The 18,764-nt window shown below is 39.8% G+C and overlaps 2 protein-coding genes across 4 annotated transcripts; one reads left to right on the plus strand and one right to left on the minus strand.

Annotated features, from left to right (window-relative positions):
* Window positions 1–312: 312 nt before the first annotated feature.
* atraid (all-trans retinoic acid-induced differentiation factor) lies at window positions 313–2,999 on the plus strand. 2 transcript variants are annotated; one of them, XM_054618701.1, is made up of 7 exons: window positions 313–507; window positions 645–778; window positions 1,165–1,233; window positions 1,699–1,770; window positions 1,842–1,984; window positions 2,095–2,195; window positions 2,320–2,999. In XM_054618701.1, the coding sequence occupies exons 1-7, from the start codon at window positions 415–417 to the stop codon at window positions 2,422–2,424; spliced, it is 717 nt and encodes a 238-aa protein (XP_054474676.1). In that variant the 5' UTR covers window positions 313–414; the 3' UTR covers window positions 2,425–2,999. The 2 variants fall into 2 exon arrangements, with proteins under 2 accessions (XP_054474676.1, XP_054474678.1); XM_054618703.1 differs by having other exon boundaries at window positions 320–507; window positions 1,863–1,984.
* A 765-nt stretch (window positions 3,000–3,764) lies between these two features.
* On the minus strand, window positions 3,765–8,410 carry eif2b4 (eukaryotic translation initiation factor 2B, subunit 4 delta). Of its 2 annotated transcripts, none has more exons than XM_054618617.1 (13): window positions 8,324–8,410; window positions 7,812–7,849; window positions 7,530–7,710; window positions 7,208–7,411; window positions 7,028–7,110; window positions 5,982–6,073; window positions 5,779–5,893; window positions 5,530–5,606; window positions 5,264–5,366; window positions 4,990–5,117; window positions 4,554–4,731; window positions 4,239–4,419; window positions 3,765–4,120 (listed from the first exon to the last, which is right to left on the minus strand). In XM_054618617.1, exons 1-13 carry the CDS (start codon window positions 8,343–8,345, stop codon window positions 3,921–3,923), a joined length of 1,602 nt encoding a protein of 533 aa, XP_054474592.1. In that variant the 5' UTR covers window positions 8,346–8,410; the 3' UTR covers window positions 3,765–3,920. The 2 variants fall into 2 exon arrangements, with proteins under 2 accessions (XP_054474592.1, XP_054474591.1); XM_054618616.1 differs by having other exon boundaries at window positions 7,208–7,414.
* Window positions 8,411–18,764: the final 10,354 nt, after the last annotated feature.

The following is an 18,764-nucleotide window of genomic DNA, read 5'->3' on the forward strand; positions in this document are numbered from 1 at the left end:
ACAATTCTAGAAATGTAGTGAAATAGGACGATATTATTACAAGATACTGGATGTGCTTTTGTCATAAGTAGAGTATAAATGAGAATGCATCTTAGGTTTTACCAAAGGAATCCATTGATTGCATAAAAACATGAAATTAAGGCTTTGATTGGCTGCAACATTAATTATTTATGAATATTTTTGGGGGTTTATTCTGCAGACAAAAACAAACTGGATGCTTATTGTATGTGTCCACGCGCTGTGTGTTTTTTTTATTGATTACATAATCAGATACTATGAAATAAAATGCGCAACAAAAATTGAGTGTATGCGTAATTGCAGCGCAAAATCGAGTTAGACTTGTAGATAAAATGTTGGAGCAGCTTCCTGTCACGTGTGCGCTACAGTAAGGTCATATGACTTCAGTCGTTGAAAATGAAAGCTGGGTGCAGCCAGCTTAAACCTGTACTGCTTGTTTTGATTCTGAATTTATGTTTTTATGCAAGTTATCAACTGAACGAGCTGCAGGTAAGACTTATATTCTGCAACATAACATCTGTGGACTGTAATAAGTAAATGACACATTATATCTATTGGAAAACAGATAGTTTTGGTGGATGTTCAGTAAGTTATCTGTATTTTCTGTAATGATTTGTAATTGGCAGGTATGTGAGCTCTGCAGTGGCGCAGTCCTGAACGGCACCGCAGTGGGCCGGTTCTGCTCCTCATCCGCTGGTCGGATAGACGGGCGATGCTGCTTGAAAAATGACAACACAAGCGACCCTGAACGCATCATCGGGTAGGAGTTTAATGTCGCCTTCAATGTCTATCAGAAATATTTATTACATTTTAGTACACCTTGACAAATGGCCTGTGCATAAGAAGTTGTGTCGAAAGCAAATTATTGATATTATAGAACACTATTATAAATTAAATAATAATAATAATAAGTGACTAGGCAAAAAAGTTAATGTATTTTTTTATAAGATACTCATATTATCTTTAGATATTCCTAGCTGTAATTGTTTGTATTTGTTTATCTTTGTCAATTTGATAACTAGGAGTGTTTATGATCCATTTTTTGGTCCCGGTGTCATACCTATGACAATCTGTGTGTTGCTGAAACTTTTAAAAGTGAAATGTTAATAATGAATTTGTTTTAACAAGTTTTTTTGTTTGTATCAGGTTGGATCTGTCCAATTGTTCACTAACTCACGTGGAGGATCTTCATGGAGCGTCAACAGCATTAATGATGTATGTATAGTAACTACAGTTTCATAGGTTTTTACATAACACACAGTATAGGGTATAGGCTAAATATATCTAGACCCTCCCTCAGTGACTCTGTGAGGTTATTTTTAAGGCAAAGTAGAAGACCTGAGCTCATCACCACAGTATATGTTAGTTCCACATGATAAATTGTTGTAGACTGCTGCACTCGAGAAGTACGTGGGCGATTCCTCCGAATGTTTGTTAGTGTTGATAAGTTTGTTAGGTGAAAGTTTCTATTCCCAGCACCAAATAAAAACTTTCTCTCCTACTTGCAAGGACCTAAACTCTTCAACTACTCTTAGGAGAGAAGATCTCTTACAACAGAAAGAAATAAATAGAGCAAATTTAGATTAACCCCACACAAGTACACAATTAGAGCACTTCATCAATATCCATATGGAACCATTTGTCGTTGCCCCTTTTAACTTTAAAAATGTTGCTTTGCAGAGACCTCTCCCTCAATCCCATTGTCAACATCAGCGACACGGCATTTCAAGGATTTATTGAGTTAAATTACATGTAAGTATTCTGTTGCAAAAACTGAACTATGACAGCTGCTCATGAGTATATGGCATTTTTTCTTTAAAAAGTCCTTTTATGTGTTTCTGTAGGATTTTGCCACAAGACATAGTTTGTCCAGGGGGCAACGCTTCTTGGGAAAAGGTGGAGTTCAAAGAGGGAAATCGCCTTTGTGAAGGCCAGAGGGATATGTGCAACCAGACCGGACAGCTGTGTAAGTTCCCACCTGATACTCTTCAATTGTGACACAGCAGATATAAAACTGTAGTAGCCTTCTGGTAATATTTGACAACTGTTCATTTGATAATTATTAACCATCCTCAGCCATTAACTGCCCAGAGAACTCCATCTGCGCCCCTTATGGCCCCAGCTTCTTTGAGTGCAGCTGTGAGCACAACTTTCATGGATACAAGTGTCTTCGAGAGGTCAGTTCTGCAAGCAGCTTTGTTTTAATCATCCAGATTCTGTATTTCATTATCAAGTTCAACATAAGTGCATGTGAATCTTTTTGATTATTTAAAGTTGTGTTTTTATTTTCATTGTCAATAGGGGGAGTTTCCTGTTCTCCTGGTGTTTGGGCCTCTTGGGGTGTTTATGGTTGTGATCTCGTTCCTGCTGTGGGTCACGCAGAGACGTAAGGTCAAGTCACTGTGACGCTGAACTGCAATCGAATCCTTTATCTGCAATGATATACTGAGCTGAAACTGAAAGGGAAAATGATGACACTAAGCCAGTGGTGACAACAGGCTATTTTTTTTTTTAAATATTAGGTTTTATATTTCTTTATTTTATCAGGGTACATTTTAAAAACTGGCAATTTTTTGGGGCAATTTTAGAGAGATAATTAATTTCAACGTGTTGCTTGAAGTTTTAAATTGTATTTACATTTTTGACAATAATACAACTGTTACAATTATGACTCTATTTTTAAATGTAGTTGACTGACACAAAATATCAACAAAGTGATTGTGTGTGAGAAAAATGCTGAGGATTCGCTTGCTGTTAATTGTGCCAAACCTACACTGTATAAGTGAGTTAACACAATGGAACTACATGTCCATATGCACATTTTAGGGCATCTGTAGAATTTGGCAAATTGTTTATTGCATGGTGAACATGTACTTTAGTCAGAGCGAAAAACAAGTCCGGTTCACTTTATGAATTGTGATGTGAACCATCAAGATTTTCTGTATATAAAAGTATATTAAAAAGTAAGACATTGTGTTTAACTAGAGGACTTCAGAATGTTATTTAGTTTTTGCTTTTACTACATTTTGTATGTTTCGTCTACAAGAGGAATCAAGTGAGTTTCACTTACCTCATCTGCTAAAATGTGCTCACTAGTCACATGAGGAAAAAAAAAACTGTCAACGTGGATTGGGAAGTGGTTCGGATACCTCTACAAAATAAGATTTAGGTTTCTTATGACATATTAAAAACAATAAATATATTGCTATGGTTTAGTAACCAAGAGCATTTTCTAATAAATGGCTACTGTAAAGGAAACGGTGGGTAGCTGTGGATAAGATGTTGCAAATCAAATGAGATTTGAAGCATGTGAGCATCATTTGTTGACTTTGTGGACATAACAATAAACTGACATCCTTTGCCAAAAAAATTGTTTTACTACCTAGTTTATGTCTCCCTCTTAATCTTGTCCAATTGATCCGGTCGTTTAAAACTAGTCAGAGGAATTTTATTGCTCGAGATATTGTACTGCAGCTCCGAGTAAAATTAGGCTCCATTTCTTTCTGATTTAAATCACATGCTGTGGTTGACAACGGATGCGTGTTGTGAACCACAGTTGAATTGTTCTGCTCTAAATCAGGCAATTAAAGGTTCTGTTATAAAGAAACAGTCACAACATGGATCTAATAAAACATCTTGCCTATACCCAATATTTAAATGAAGACAGAACTACCTTCCTCACCCACAGAGAAACAAATCTCTGTAATTATCCAATCCTTCCATAAAAACACACATAGACTCCGTTTAAAAATGTTTATGCCTTTTCAGATATATATTTATTGCATGCTCAAAGCACGATATTGTGTTGTGTGCAAGCATTCAAGCTCACAAACTCCCCCATCAAAGAACACACACACACAGAAACAGCCTCTGCGCTCTGACTGGTGAGAGCAGGAGGTCGTTCACTGGTCCACGTTTTTCACTCGAAGCACCACAGGGACCGAGGTGCACGGGATCATTCCCAGATCTGTGATGACTATGTCCACGAAGTCGGGCGGCGTTACGTCATACACGAGGTTGAGCAGGCCAAGTGAGGTAACTTCCTGCCAGTGCTCTAGTTGGGTCTTCCCTTTACGGGTCACAATGAGGTCATCAGGGTCATCTGGAATTTAAATCGATACACAGGTCAAATTGAGCAAAAAGCAGGACTTAAAGTTATATATTTATGGAAGAACTCGACAAAACCAACCAGCCAACTGACTATTTTTTTTTTCCCGTACCTAGTTCATTGGACACGAAGGAATCAGTCTGCACCCTCTCACAAAACTTGTAGGTCTCACAACACACCAGCACAGGCACGTTAAAGGCTTTGGCCACCAAGGCTATCTGTGACGTCCCCACGCGAGACATGACGTAACCGTTGGCCAGCAGAGCGTGAGCACCAAGGAACACCTTTGATACCTATGGAGGTCCAAGATCAAGACATTATGATATAAACACAAAAAAAAAAGAAAAGAAATACTGGCTTTGGCTACTCTTTGGGTAAATATAAACGCCTTGCTCTATCTACTAAGGGCTCGAATGTGTGAATGTACCTCTGGAAGGATGTAGGAGACAGCCGAGATAAGGACGTAGGTGCAGCTGATGCCTCTCTGGACAAGGCGCCTCAGGGCCTCCCGGCCCTCCAGTCGAGGCCTGCTATCCACCACGATCACACGGAACTTCCTGTTCTTCTCAAAGGCCTCGCAGAGGATGTGGTTGACCAGTGACGAGCTGAGCATGGATGAAAGTATAGATGGTGGTTTATGTTAGAATATTTAGAAAGAAGGTGGGAGTTTAATAGGCGAGGCAAGAAATAGTACGATAAAGTGATAAGAGGGGTTTAAAAGCAGGACTTTAGGTCTGGATACATGAGTGTTGTGTTTTGTTTTGCATGACAAACAATAAAGTGGTGCTTGGAAACAGGGAACTGTGAAGATTCTACCACTGAAACTAAAACATACACACGCAAGTCAGCTTTAAGACGCTTACCATCCATAAACTAGGATGACATCTCCATCACTGATCTTTTCTATGGAGTACTTGGCAATAGCTTTAGCAGCAAGGATGATCTTCTCATTAATGTAGTCCTCGATACAGCGCAGCAGTTTGCGCTTTGCCTGAACAGAGAAAGAGAGAATTCATGAGGGGGGAAGAGATAGAGACTGTATATCAGAAATATGAAGTCTATTGTATCTATGGAATATACAACAAGTTAAGTTTATGATCTCGGGTTAAATTCTGAGAAGAAAAAGTGTGACAATACCTCTTCTTCTTTGCATTGACTAGGAATATTGGAGATCTCTTTCTTGATGTATTTGATTGCATTACCCATGCTGGCTGACAGAGGGCGACATTGATTCAGAAAACTGCAAGAAAAATAAGACAGAAGAAGAATTTTTTATATGTTGAACAGTGAAATGTAAAAAGAATTTCATGGAGTGACACATGAGGAAAACCGTAATGAAATGCTGGTTAGTAAAACTAAACTAGTGATGATGCATGAGTAAAATTGAAACACTTGTTTTATACCTGATATAAGGTTTCAGCTTGTTGACCAAGTCTCTAGATAGCTCCTCATTTGGAGGCGTAGTATAGTCTCTTATTACCTGAAGCGGGGGAAAAAAAACAATGCTTTAGTTTGTTGACTTTAAATCTATTCGCAATAGAAAAAAATATGTTTCAATCTAACATAAATAAAATAAATTTCTGAAGAAATTGCAGTCAAGATGGAAAGGAAAATAGGATGGTTATGCAGTCAGACCTAATAGAGCTTCGTACCTGTTTGAAGGCATGCAGCAGGGCGACAGAGCGAGCGTTGGATCCGGCCACAATGCCCTGTGAATACTGGAGACCCAGGCGAACAATAGCAGGGTGAATCACTGTGGAGGGAATGCTGCAACAGACAAAACCCGTCAATAACAATAAAAGGGATTTAAGATTATTTTAAGAAATGAAGATTAAATGGTATACTGTCAGTTTACCCAAGTTGCTGTGTTAGAGGGGCTTTGCGACTGTACTGGTGGAGATGAGAAAACAGGCTGACTTTGTAGCCGTAGTCCGACCGGAGTGGGATCTGAAATAAAGCAGATTCGAGTCCACTGCCATCAATACCCAGTAATTCAGTGGTTAATACTGAGATCATGAAGGAAACACACAGTGAAATCACACATAGACGTAAATTATCAGTTAAGTTCAATGGATCACAAGGAGAATTAAATGTTCCTATAGAACTAAAAAATCCTGTATTACTAGTCAAAGGCTACTGTCACATAACATTTAGTGAGACTTGTTCACGTTTACCTTTGGCAACACAGGAAACCTTATTTATATGATGTATATTTTTGTTGTAAATGCTCTCCAAATACAGAGAAGTATGGAGTACAACCACAGACCTGCACAGCAAACAGCTCAGTGTCGTCGGTAAGCACACAAAGAACAAAACGATACATTTAACATGTTACCAACTCTTCAAACGAACACAAACCACCGACAAACCACCTCCGTCTCAATGGACCGAAAAATGAGTTTGCATTCTCAACTGTTCCATTTACTGAGTGGTGCTGAAGTACGATAACAATTACATGTTAGCAAACAAAACTAGACGGATGTCAATGGCACACATATTTAGGAAAGTCAGACCTTGACATTTGTAGCAGCATTGCACCCTGGTGTCTGAAAGAAATGTTAGGTATGATCACATGCTGTTATAACTCATGGTTATGTGAGGCTGCAGCGAGTGACAAACATGATTAATAAACACTGCAACTTAAGGTTATGCTTGTAAGTGGCCAGAGAAATATGCTGCTCCAGCACATATAGTCAACAAAACAAATTATATAGTATGTTATTTGCAACAGGTATTTACAATGAAGTTAGACAGCAGTTTTAGTGCGTGAGAATTAACCAAAAAGGCTAATAAAAAAGATGGTCCTAAGTTTGTGACTGGCAGTGCGAGCTCATTACGTCAGGGCAAGCTGTGCTGGATCAGACAAAGCATTCCATTTTTGGACAAAATAAAGTAGCTAACCTGTTGTCTTTCCAATTTCTTTGCCAGTTTCCTTAAAACGTCCGGGTTGTCCACTTGGACATGTTCTGGGAGCCTCTTCACCACTGGAAACACACATAAAAAGTGTGACTTTCTCCACAGTATATAATGTATAACTTCAGATTGTCACTACTCATGCTGGCCTTCTGGCTTCTACAGTACCTGGCTGCAGCTCACTCGGCGGTGCTTTAGGTTTCCCCGTGGCGGCCGGCTGCCCCACGTCTCCCTTCTTGCCCTGCTTTGAGGCCCTCTCAGCGTCTTGCCGAGCTCTCCTCTCAGCCTTCAGGTCTGCTTTACTCTTAGCCGGCTTTTCTGCCGGGGCAGGCGATTCTGAGGCAGGCACAGGAACCGGAGCAGCCGCGGGCACTACTGAAGGTAGCGAGACACAGCAGGGTCAGGGTAAAGATCACTCACAGTAATGGATCTCACTTTTATTGGTAAATATCACAGATAGAATGATTGTGACTGTCCGATCAATATGCACCTTTCTGTGAGGGTTGCGTTGGAGGCTGGGCAGCTGAACTGACAGGCTTCTCTTCTTTCTTCTTCTTCTTTTCACCTTCATGTGGAGCCTTGTCATCTTTTTTCTCTTTGCCTTTCTTATGCTGTTTCTTCTCTTTCCTCAGCCGCTGCTTCTCCTCTTTGGTCAGCTCTCTGCCTTCAGACTGTTGAGCAAACACGTCGAGAGAGAAAACATTAGTGTTGGGCCCAATAGGTTATTTATTGCCTTATAGGAGACTGTGGCAAAACTCAAGAACACACTAACCTTTACTCGTTGAATGTCATCTATACTGCAGAGTCCATCTGTGAAACAACCAATGGATGTGTAAATGATTGCATGCATGCATCTCACACCTCTGTAAGTGTGTTTCATGTAATGACTGAGCAGCCCTCATTACACACCAGTCCTTCAGTTCTGGTGATGCTGTTAGCTGGCTGTACAGAATGCCATTGAACTGTCTAGGTTTAAGATAAGATAAGATAAGATAAGATGCATCATGCTAAAGAAAACAGTCACAGTTTCACTTATTCTGCTCGTTAAAAGAAACCATTTAAAAAATGATGCAATAACACGACCACCTCCTGTCTAGCGCAGCGGCATGCTAACGTTAGCAGCGTTAGCTTTGTGGGAAAATAACTCCGCTACAAGCCAAACTAATAAAAACACAAAACACAGCCTACATGTGCGAGACGTGCTCGTGGCTGCGCCCACCGCTACGTTATCAAAATACCCGTAGACCGTATTAAAGTCCAGCTGTTACACTCTCCTGAACTCACCTGTCACTCCACTGTCAGCCATGTTTACGATGCTGCTTAACTTCCTCTGCTGCTGCTGCTGCAGAAACTACCGACCCGGGAAACGCGTATCGCCCCCTGGTGGCTAAACGCGATACTGCTACCGCCTTTTAAATCTTAGAGGCGGCTCCTGTACAATGACAGGATATTTATTATCATTGGTTATTTTGTTGTAAAGGGTTGTTGGTTGTAAGGTGTAATTGTATATTTCACCTTAAATGACAGCATCTACACACTTTTGTAACAAATGTCTGCTCACAATGACCAGACCTTGTTGCAGTTATTGTGTTTATGTTTAACAATCGATAGAGAATTTAATAATAATAATAATAATAATAATAATAATAATAATAATAATAATAATAATAATAATAATAATACATTTTATTTCTAGAGCGCTTTTCAGAGTACTCAAAGACGCTTTACAGACATTTAAAAACAGCATATAAAAGCTAAACACTAAAAACTTAAAACTTAAAACACAGCATTAGTCAGACATTAAAAGCAGTTTTGAAGAGGTGAGTTTTGATTTATGCTCACTTTCTCAACTTATACAGTACCAGTCAAAAGTTTGGACACACCTTCTCATTCAATGGTTTTTCTTTATTTTTCTTTTTATTTTTTTCTACATTGTAGATTAATATTGAAGACATCCAAACTATGAAGGAACACATATGGAATTATGTGGTAAACAAACAAATGCTCAACAAACCAGAATATGTTTTATATTTTAGATTCTTCAAAGTAGTTGAATGAGAAGGTGTGTCCAAACTTTTGACTGGTACTGTATATTTCACCTTAAATGACAGCATCTACACACATTTGTAACCTTGTTACAGTTATTATGTTTATGTTTAACATGTTAATGACACATGACACTAAAAACCTGTGCAATACAAATACACTGTGCAATTATAGTTATAATAGTTTTCTGTCTGTATATATAATATTTCAGTTATTGTGGATTCTTTACTGTTTTTATTGCTTATTTATAACACTTGGGTTTTTTTATCTTGCTTTTCTTTTACTATGTCTCTTGTTTGCACTATAACCTATGCTGCTGTAATCCTGTAAATTTCCCCGCTGCGGGACTAATAAAGGATTATTTTATCTTATCTTATCTTATCTTAACAATCAATAGATAATTTATGCTCACTTTACTCAACTTATATATTTGTTTGTAAGTTTCTACACAACTCATAATATTTATTCATTCATCGGTAAATAACGGTGCATTGCATGGCGTTTATTTTATAAAAATCCACTACAGTATAGCCTAGGAATCATTTTGATTTTATATTTCCCTTGAATCCCTTTGATTCTGATTATTCATTGATTTACCCTATACAGGCAGGTCTACAGGGGTATCAGCCATAGTTTAATGCCTCTATTTAAAAAGTGAAAATTGTGTTGCATTTTCAATTCAGTTGGGAGATAGTTCTATAATTTTGCTCCTTTAAACAGATACCTACTGTCTTCTTGACCTTCCAAAATTCCAGTTAACATGATTCTTATCATTGTTTGAATCATGGAGGCAGCCCGTGGTTCTGAGCCATCTGGTAAAGACTCAGGGTGCATTGTCAGACTCTGAACTGATATGTAATTTGACCTAAGAGATTTACATAAATAAATAAAAAGGAATCACACAAATAAATAAAAGAGGATGAAACATTTGTTATAGGAGATTCAGGGCAGATAATGACATTTTTTTTGTGTGTGCATTTATTGTCCAAATTCCTATATCACATTAATGTAATGAGGAGCATATCTGAAAAAGGCTTTATACTGCTGTACGTGGCTAGTCACACAGCATTTATCAGTCAAGCGATTGTTTTTATTTTTTGCTTGTTTGCTTACTTGTTTGTGACAAAAATTAAGTAAATGATCTGTTGAGCAATTTCATTTACAGCACTCTCAAATCAATTGTTTTCTCCTGCCTTTTGGAATATACTGGAGGAAAATCAAATCATCTCAAAAAATGATTCTATGAATGGAAAACAGGGTGGACAAAACTCGTTATTAAATTATTTATTATTATTATTATTGTTGTTGTTGTTGTTACAGTCACCAATTATATTTTTTTTTTTTGGGGGGGGGGGGGGGTTACACATTTTTTACCATTCTCAAAAACAATCAAAACAATCAAAACTCTACACACATACAGTTTAAAATGGTATAAAGAAAACAGACTCTATGAATCTGTATTTTACAATTATTAAATGTTTTTGAAACTTTGAACATTAAGAATCATTTTTATTCACCACTGTATGTTGTCAACAATCTTTTATTTACTTTTTCAAACATCAATTGCAAAACAGGAAAACAACCAACACAAAATGACTGAAGAAAATAAATAAGCTATCATTATTAACAGACTACCACCTCTAAAGTATGCAGCATGCACCACAACGCCACTCTGTCTTTGATTCCACGCTGACTGAATTCACGACGCAGTAGCTGGTTGAAGGGGACCAAACCTCACAGAAACACCTGACTTGGTTCCGTTTGACCAGCCACAGCAAGGCGTGTTGCTTCAGCTGCAAGACGCAGAGCCAGTGAGAGCAGGACGAGGCATGCATGGAGGAGGGAGGAGAGGGAAGGCTACCCGGGTAGAGGACATGGAAAAAGAAGGAAATCAGGGAGGAGAAAAAGTGGAAATAAAAGGTGGACATCATCTGCGAGCTATTAGGCGATCATGTCCTCTTCAGCCTTACCTGATGAAACACAGAGAGAGAGAGAAATAATATCATCACTGAGTCTTTACTGACACATCCTGCATAGTTACAACACAGAAACAAACTGCCGTCATGTAACCAAGCAGATAGTTCCTATTTAGAGGTTTGGGAACCCTGACAGCCGGTGACATAGCCCCATTTCCAAATCCCAGCCCTGCAGGAGCAAACCTTCACTCTCAGTGACAGCTCCACATCTCTGCCCTCCCTCCCCTCCCCCTTTGCTATAACGGGTGACAGCTGTGGTCTGTCAATCCTCCGTGACTGTCCGCCGTTGGGGAAGGACAGGAATTTTTTTTCAAGAAGTCACTGAGACCCGATCATCAACACTGAGGGGTAATACTAACTGTGCATGTGCCTGAGCTGAAGGAGAGGGGGAACAGGCCTTTCACCTGTCGTCCTGCCACACATAACCACACATGCTCATGAACCCTGACATCCACCCCCCCCCCCCTCCCCCCACCTCATAAAACAGACAAAGGCACACTCAGACAATCATGCATGAACGAAGCTCCATCTTTTATAACTGTCATTACATTTTAAAAATAGTCTTTAAGTAAAACAAAAAAGGGCTCAGTGTGTCTCTTCTTCCCAGTGTGGTTGGCGCTCAAGACCCCTTGAAACCACACACTTCCTTACATTCCATAAGTGGTGTATTAATATGGGCATATAAGGAAGCATGTCCTCGCAAGGGGCAACAACTGGATTCCCCGCTCCTTTGACACAAAGCACCCTTTCATAGTCGCAGTTGCAGAGTAGCAGGAACAACCGGCTTAACAATGGTTAACTGTGACAGAGCGAGCAGGAAGGATGGGGCTAAAGAAGCACGGTCATCTGCGCCATAAAAATGTAAAGTTTAGTTTGACAGATGGGGAAATTTCAAGTTGAATTGCTGTTGAAATTGTGGCTTATTTGAGATTTATTTTCCTTCTGTTCCTGTCTAATACAAGCAAAAAGCAGGGCCTTCTGAGACTAAAAGAAAGAAAGTTAACTACATTGTTTTTCCTTTTCAATAAGTACTAATACTGCTAAATACCAGCCCATGCAGCTATTTGATGGGCAATGCCAATGTGATGATGCTTAACTCCCTTGTGATAAATAACTCTGGAGGGTGAGGCACATTCTGACACAAAGGTCACAATCTGTGCTATTTTCTAAACATTGTGCCATGCCAAGTCATGTTGATCCAAACAACTGTGAGATAATGTCCTTTTTAAAGAACAGAAACAATAAGAAATCAATGTTAAAAAGGAATCATATTAGAAAATGCATTGAAAATATTTGTTACTCACCTTAACTGAGTTCTGTTGCGTCTCCTCTTGTGGGTTTTCTTTGCTGAGCAGCTTGAGGCCACACTGGGTTCAACACGCTTCTCCTACACTGTCTTATGGTGACTTCCTTGATAAACTAACCACGGCTATGTCAACCAGCTCCAAACCAAATGGCCATCAGAAAGACGAGCCCCTTCTTCTTTGATACGACCGTGATGAGAATTTCCTGATTCTTTCCTGTATCACACCTCAGCTTCCCCCCTGACAGAGGTGTCAGGCTGTTGCATCTATCGTTAAAGTTACAGAAGACATCTGACAACTGGTTTGACGCCTGATTTTACTCACATTGTGCTGCAAATCAAGGAAACTGTAGGACGAAATAGTCTGCAGCGCCTGTATCTGGAAGACTTATGAGTCAATAAAAACCATGTCACTGTATTGCCCATTTGTCAAATATAAACCTTTTACATTTGCCAATATGGAAAAAAAAGGTACCCACAAAAAGTTGCTGCAGAGATTAAAAAGGAGCACTGTGACCAAAAACACACAGAAAAGACCAACCAACCTCTCAGACCAACCTTATTCCTTTAAACTGCCCTTTACACCCTTCAAAAGCCAAAACTCATCTCAGACTATCCCTCTGCTCCCTGAGAACCATTCCCCCACTTCATCCTGCCCCTTCTGCTCTCTTCGCCTCAGCTATCCTGCGATCAGCCATCCTCCTCCATATCTGGCCCGGTGGATTGTGCTCCCAACAGGCCTTGCAGGTCGGCCTTTTCTATCCCGCCAGGAGCGCCCCCCTCCAAAGCGGCCTCCCACCTGTTGGTGTCCTTTAGAAGCCCGGGCCTCTCCTGCGCCTCCTGTCCGGCCCAATCAGGACCCTGACAGGGGGAGCCAGCCTGTGAAATCACACCTCTCAGCTGTTCGCACTGGGCTCGAGACACCCTACACCCCTGCCGTTCCTCTGTTCAGCCCCCCCCCCCCCCCCACCCCACACCACCCTGCCTCTATTTTACACCGAATGTCAATGGCTCCCTTTTAGAGGAAAAAAGGGAGAAAGAGAGGGATACAGAGAAACAAGGAAGCAACTGCACGATGGGCGTGTTTTTATTAGGTTTTGGGGGGTACAGTCAGAACAGCAGTTACAGCAGCCCACAAGTCACAGCTGAAGCTAAGGTTGAGTTTCATCCCAGTTTGGTTTTCGCGCTTCACTCTGGTTTCATTGTATCATTTACAGCGTAGGAAAAAATGACTGTCAAAGTATTTAGTAACCGCTCACGATCTTTATGTGACGACATGATGACTTGAGACGATGACCTTTGTGAGGTAGCCTCAAGACAAATCACTCTGCGTCACGGTCAACCAAATGTGGTAAACCCTTTGGTAAACTGTAACGATAATGAAGTACAGCCAAAGACATGTGAGGAGTGCGACTCGGTTATATGGGTGCTCTTGTGGCACCATAAAAACAAGCAATAAATTCTCTGACGGCCACAAGGTGACCATCCTGCCGCCATGACACTTACAAAACAACACTGAATGTAATATAAGCAGGAAGGGGAAAGAAAATCCGATCAAACACATTTTTGTCAGCCATCATAAACCTTTCATCCACAAGTATCAGATCTGTTCTTCTCATCGATCACATAGATCACGGAGATCCTTATATGACAGTTTTGGAAGCATCTGTGTGACCATACAGTGATTACCATTACTGCAGAGGCAAACGGGCCAAGCTCAGGGGTTCATTTTCCTCTGCTGCAAGCACAAGCCGCTCCGCTAAGGTCAACACCTGTGTTCTAAAATCAGCGCTGGGGTTGGGTGTGATAGGAACCCAGGCCTCATTCACAGAAAGCTCGAGCTCAGAGTGGGGGGCTTATATTGAAACTTAAAACTCTCGCTATTTTCGAGGCACTCGCCGACCACAAATAGCCGTCCCGTCGCATCTTTGTAGCTCCCGTTTTTTCTCTCCGCCACAGGATGTTGTCTAAATTCGACAGTTGTTCAATATTTCCCATGGCCCTAAGCCAGGGTGTATCACAAATGCAACATTTCCACTAATGTCAGCTATGCGCCACGGCCTTGCCAGATATATCTGGATGCTAGGAATATCCGATGACTTCTGTTGTTTAGTGGATTCTTGATCGCTCACACCGGACACAATGGTTAAGACACAAGTCCTAATCCTGCTGTTCCTCTCAACGGGACAGCCGATCACTGTCACATACGAGCTGGCTCATGGGCCGACACACAGTTCAGCCAAAGTCTCTCATCTAATCATCTGCTTGTATTTCATCATGTGTCATGCATCATGCATAAGATCTCATCTTACTCTGTGATTTCTTTCTCATCTGTCGACCCCTTTTCTGTTCAATTTATTTGAGCTCCAATAATCAGTCTGGTGGTCATTTATAGATCTTGTGAATCCCATGAAAACTCTCACAAAACATACTTAGGTTATGTTAGAATGAGATTCAACATTCAGATTTCACTAATTCAAAAGTTCAAAGTTCATTTTTAAGAACAATCAAGCCAAAACGGGAAGAAGACAGCACAGGGGCTCAGCGGTCGTACTGCATGTTATCTACAAATTGGGTCAGGAGGTTATTTTTAACCCGTGTTCACATACCGGGGCCCCCGTTTGCTAATCACTTTGTTCCCCTCTGTCATACCCATCTACCCCGTTGCCAACGTCCCACTGCTTCTAGGGAGGTCACAACACATTTTTCTTGGCAGGAGGAAATTATTCCCCTTGGGACAGCAGGTACGAGTTAGACTGACTAAACTCCAGAGCAGTTTCTTTAACAGTGGATAGCGTGGATTTCTATTGGTATTAATAAACTGGCAGCTGACAGCAGATCAGGTCCTGCACATGCACAAGGTGGGACAACCTCGCAGATTAACCCCTATTCTCTCGAGGAAACTCCCTGTGGGAGTTGGACAGTTTGTCAATTTTACTTAAATCTCCTATTGCACAACGTCTCCTGTCTGACTCAATGTGGTTGTTTTTTTGTGTGTCTAGATAGTTTGGTAAAAGCCTGGATAATATGTTTTGAGATGGTATAGAGTAGGTTTATGTTTATACATAATGTCTCCATTTGCAAAGTTGAAAGTTGTGTGAGAGATAGAGCAAAGAGGGGAAATATGCTTCATGTAAGCAAAAGGGAAAAAAAATCCCACAATATGAGGAAATAAAACCTCAAATTTAAAACTGGTAAAGGATAAAAAAATGCTTCAATGAGAAACCAACATGTGACAGTGAAGTGATTGATCTCATGTTGCTGACTCATTACGTGGTTTGACATTAATGCCACTCTCTGTCCTTCCCTGGACACGACAGTTGCCAGGGCTGAGGTTGACACAGCTGTTGCAGGGAGCCTGGTCCCGTGTGGTAAAGCAACGGAGCAGAAAGGTCAAAGGTCAGCAGCATTTAGGCGAAAAGAGAGAACAGGTGACGGAGAGGTGACGGCAACTCACTCCCATGATTCTCATAGATGGATGCTATGAGTTCATTAGATTTCAGAATTGAGGACTGCAAAAACAACTTATTCTATCTATGAGAATCTCTATTGATGTGTTTGGTTACGATCTGAAACACATCTCCACATTGGCCATGTAGTAAAACAAAAGGCGTCCCCCTTGATTACATTTAAGGTTTGTTCATATAGATTTTTTTGAAATATGGCACCTTAATTTGGCTCTGATCTGTTACTTTGGCCCCGAAAGGTGTTGTGACAGGAAACACATCCCTGTCTTTTCTCACCTGCCAAACAATAAGGACATAAAAGGATTCTGGGTGTCACATCGGGGCCTGTGTCCCCCCTTTAAAGGGCCCTGTTGTAATGGTAAGGCGGCCTCTGAGTGACCGGGTGACAGGTGAGCTGCAATGTGATGGATCATTGTACACCAGAGTAAACATTGTCGAACAAGAGCATGTGTTATTTACTCACAAATAAGGTCAACTTCTTTTTAAAGGTAAAAGAGAGAGAAAATGTCATCATAAGTCATAATAAATCAAGTTTATTCACAAAGCAATGACATTCCCAAAAGGCTCCACAGCCCCACAAATAAGGAAAACAGCCTGTTTACAACAGTGATTTACATTTATAACAAGAGTTTAATGTATTAGGATTGAATGTTGTAATTAAAATACTGGTAATTTTGTTTAAAACTTTCTCTCACACAAGTGGAAACTAAACTTTCTAGTCAATAATGATATGTACAAAGAAGTTTGGCATTATAATTCATATCACTTACGGAATCAACAGTATTAAAAATACTTAATAATGGGTTTAGTGCAAACAAAGGCAGAATAGTGGCATAAAATAAGATAAGATAATCCTTTATTAGTCCCGCAGCGGGGAAATTTACAAGGCACGTTTACAAGGCATGTTCCATAATATGGATACATCCATATAAAGATGCATACAAGCAGTTAAAAGCATGTGTGGTAAACTGAACATCTCAATGATCACTGTAAGAATATATGATTATATGTTTACTTACAGGTCTGTAATTGCCTCATCATTTCTAAGCATGTAAAGTAAAGGAAAAAGAGTCAAAGTTGTGTTAGGTGTGTTGACTTTATGAGAAGTTGTGGATTTCCAGAGGACTTTCCTTGATAAAGAGCATCCATTAAAAAACATGTCAATATTCATTCATTATTGAAAACTTTTTTCATCATGTATATTGATTTTTTTTGTTCGCCTGTGGACAAATCTGATGCATGTTCATCTGACCTGCCGTACATTGACTACAAGAGTACACTTTCCTTTCCAACAACCTCTCTATGACTTTGTTATGTATCAGTTTAGTTTAAGGATGTCATAGTAAACTATGGGAGCAGTAAAATGAAGTGTTACCAAACATACAGTGTATACAGTAATTGACATGTCAGTACTGGTTTTAGATCAACTTTAAAACTCATGTTTGAACCGTTTGAACCATAACTACTCCCACTTACTTTAGGCCAGTTTGTGAGAAACATATATCTTATACATTATCAACATAAACAGTTCTACATCATATAACTCAACCTTTTCCACAAGTTCTCCTTTGTACTACATGGAACATATTTTACACGTGTTCCTTTACTGTGGCTCCTGCTGATTGAATGAATGTGGAGCAGCCTATGGACACCCAAGTGCCTGTGGGGGTCGTCAGTCAGCTGCCCGACTCCAACCAAAAGGAGACGACAACTGCAGGAGAGGCAGCGGCGGCAGCAGCAGCAGCAGCAGCAATCAGCAGCAGCAGTGACACCGACATAAAACAAGAGATGGGGTTTATGGCGGGCAGAGAGCGGGGGGGGATCAGCTGAATCAACCACCCAGCTGAGGATGTTTGAGGCAAGAGTCAGAAGTGATCAACGGGGGTCTCTGTTCCATCCTTAAACCTGTTGAATTTTTTTTTTTTGAGCTCCCCAATGCTAATAATTTACTCCCCCATCCTTAAAGTGGCAATCCTTAATATTTCAGTCTATTGGAGTTAAAACAATCTGCAGACTTTTGTTGATACGAGACCTTGAAGTTCTCAGAATTGTTATTTTTTGTGTGTGTGTGTATAAAATGTAATGTAATACAGTATGTTTTCCCCTGTGAATGTTTTCACAGACCCCCAGTTTGTAATACTGTAAATAAATATATAAATATTGCAACACTGTCATCAGTGTGTCATACTCAATCCCCTTTGTGTTACCTTCTTCATTGATAGATGTTGACTCAACAGACATTTATTTAAATGATAATCAAGATTACTACTTTGATCTACAGAGATTGGAAGGCATCAAAAAGATAATGAATTAAGATTTCCTTACTAAGTTTTTCTACAGAAGGTGTTAGTCCTCGTTGAATATTTGTGGCATACTCTTTTAGCTCAAAAATTTCAATACATTTACGGAACTTATTTCATGTTAAATATTGGGGAAATTAATATCTGGGTCATTGCTTTCCTACATAACTGTAAAATGTAGTTAACTTTCAGATCAAAATCTTTATACAAAGTATTGTAGATTAAATCTGTGGTTTAAAATCTTTACTTGTGACCACTTACTAAACAACTGAGTCTATTTGGAGCTCTTTGTCATGTGTTGGATGTTGAGCAGTTGTCAGCAGATACATTAACTCTTTTAACTTCTCACGTCTTCATTTGAACAAGTGTTCACAATATATCACAAAAAAAAAGATTAGAGAGATTTCAAAACATGAAAAACTCTTCTTTCGTCTCCCATTATTAATTACATCACAACTTCTAACATTAATCTTGTGACCCTTGGAGGAGCCTGACCTCTAGTTTGGTAACCAGTAAATCAAACAACCTAACTTTAAAGTCATGGAAACTTTTTTTCAGTAAAATACTATTCCCACATGCATGCATCAGTATTCATATGTAATTTATTAAAAAACAGAATCACGTGACCTATTT

The sequence above is a fragment of the Anoplopoma fimbria genome, chromosome 18 (assembly GCF_027596085.1).
Source record: "Anoplopoma fimbria isolate UVic2021 breed Golden Eagle Sablefish chromosome 18, Afim_UVic_2022, whole genome shotgun sequence".
Classification (NCBI taxonomy): domain Eukaryota; kingdom Metazoa; phylum Chordata; class Actinopteri; order Perciformes; family Anoplopomatidae; genus Anoplopoma; species Anoplopoma fimbria.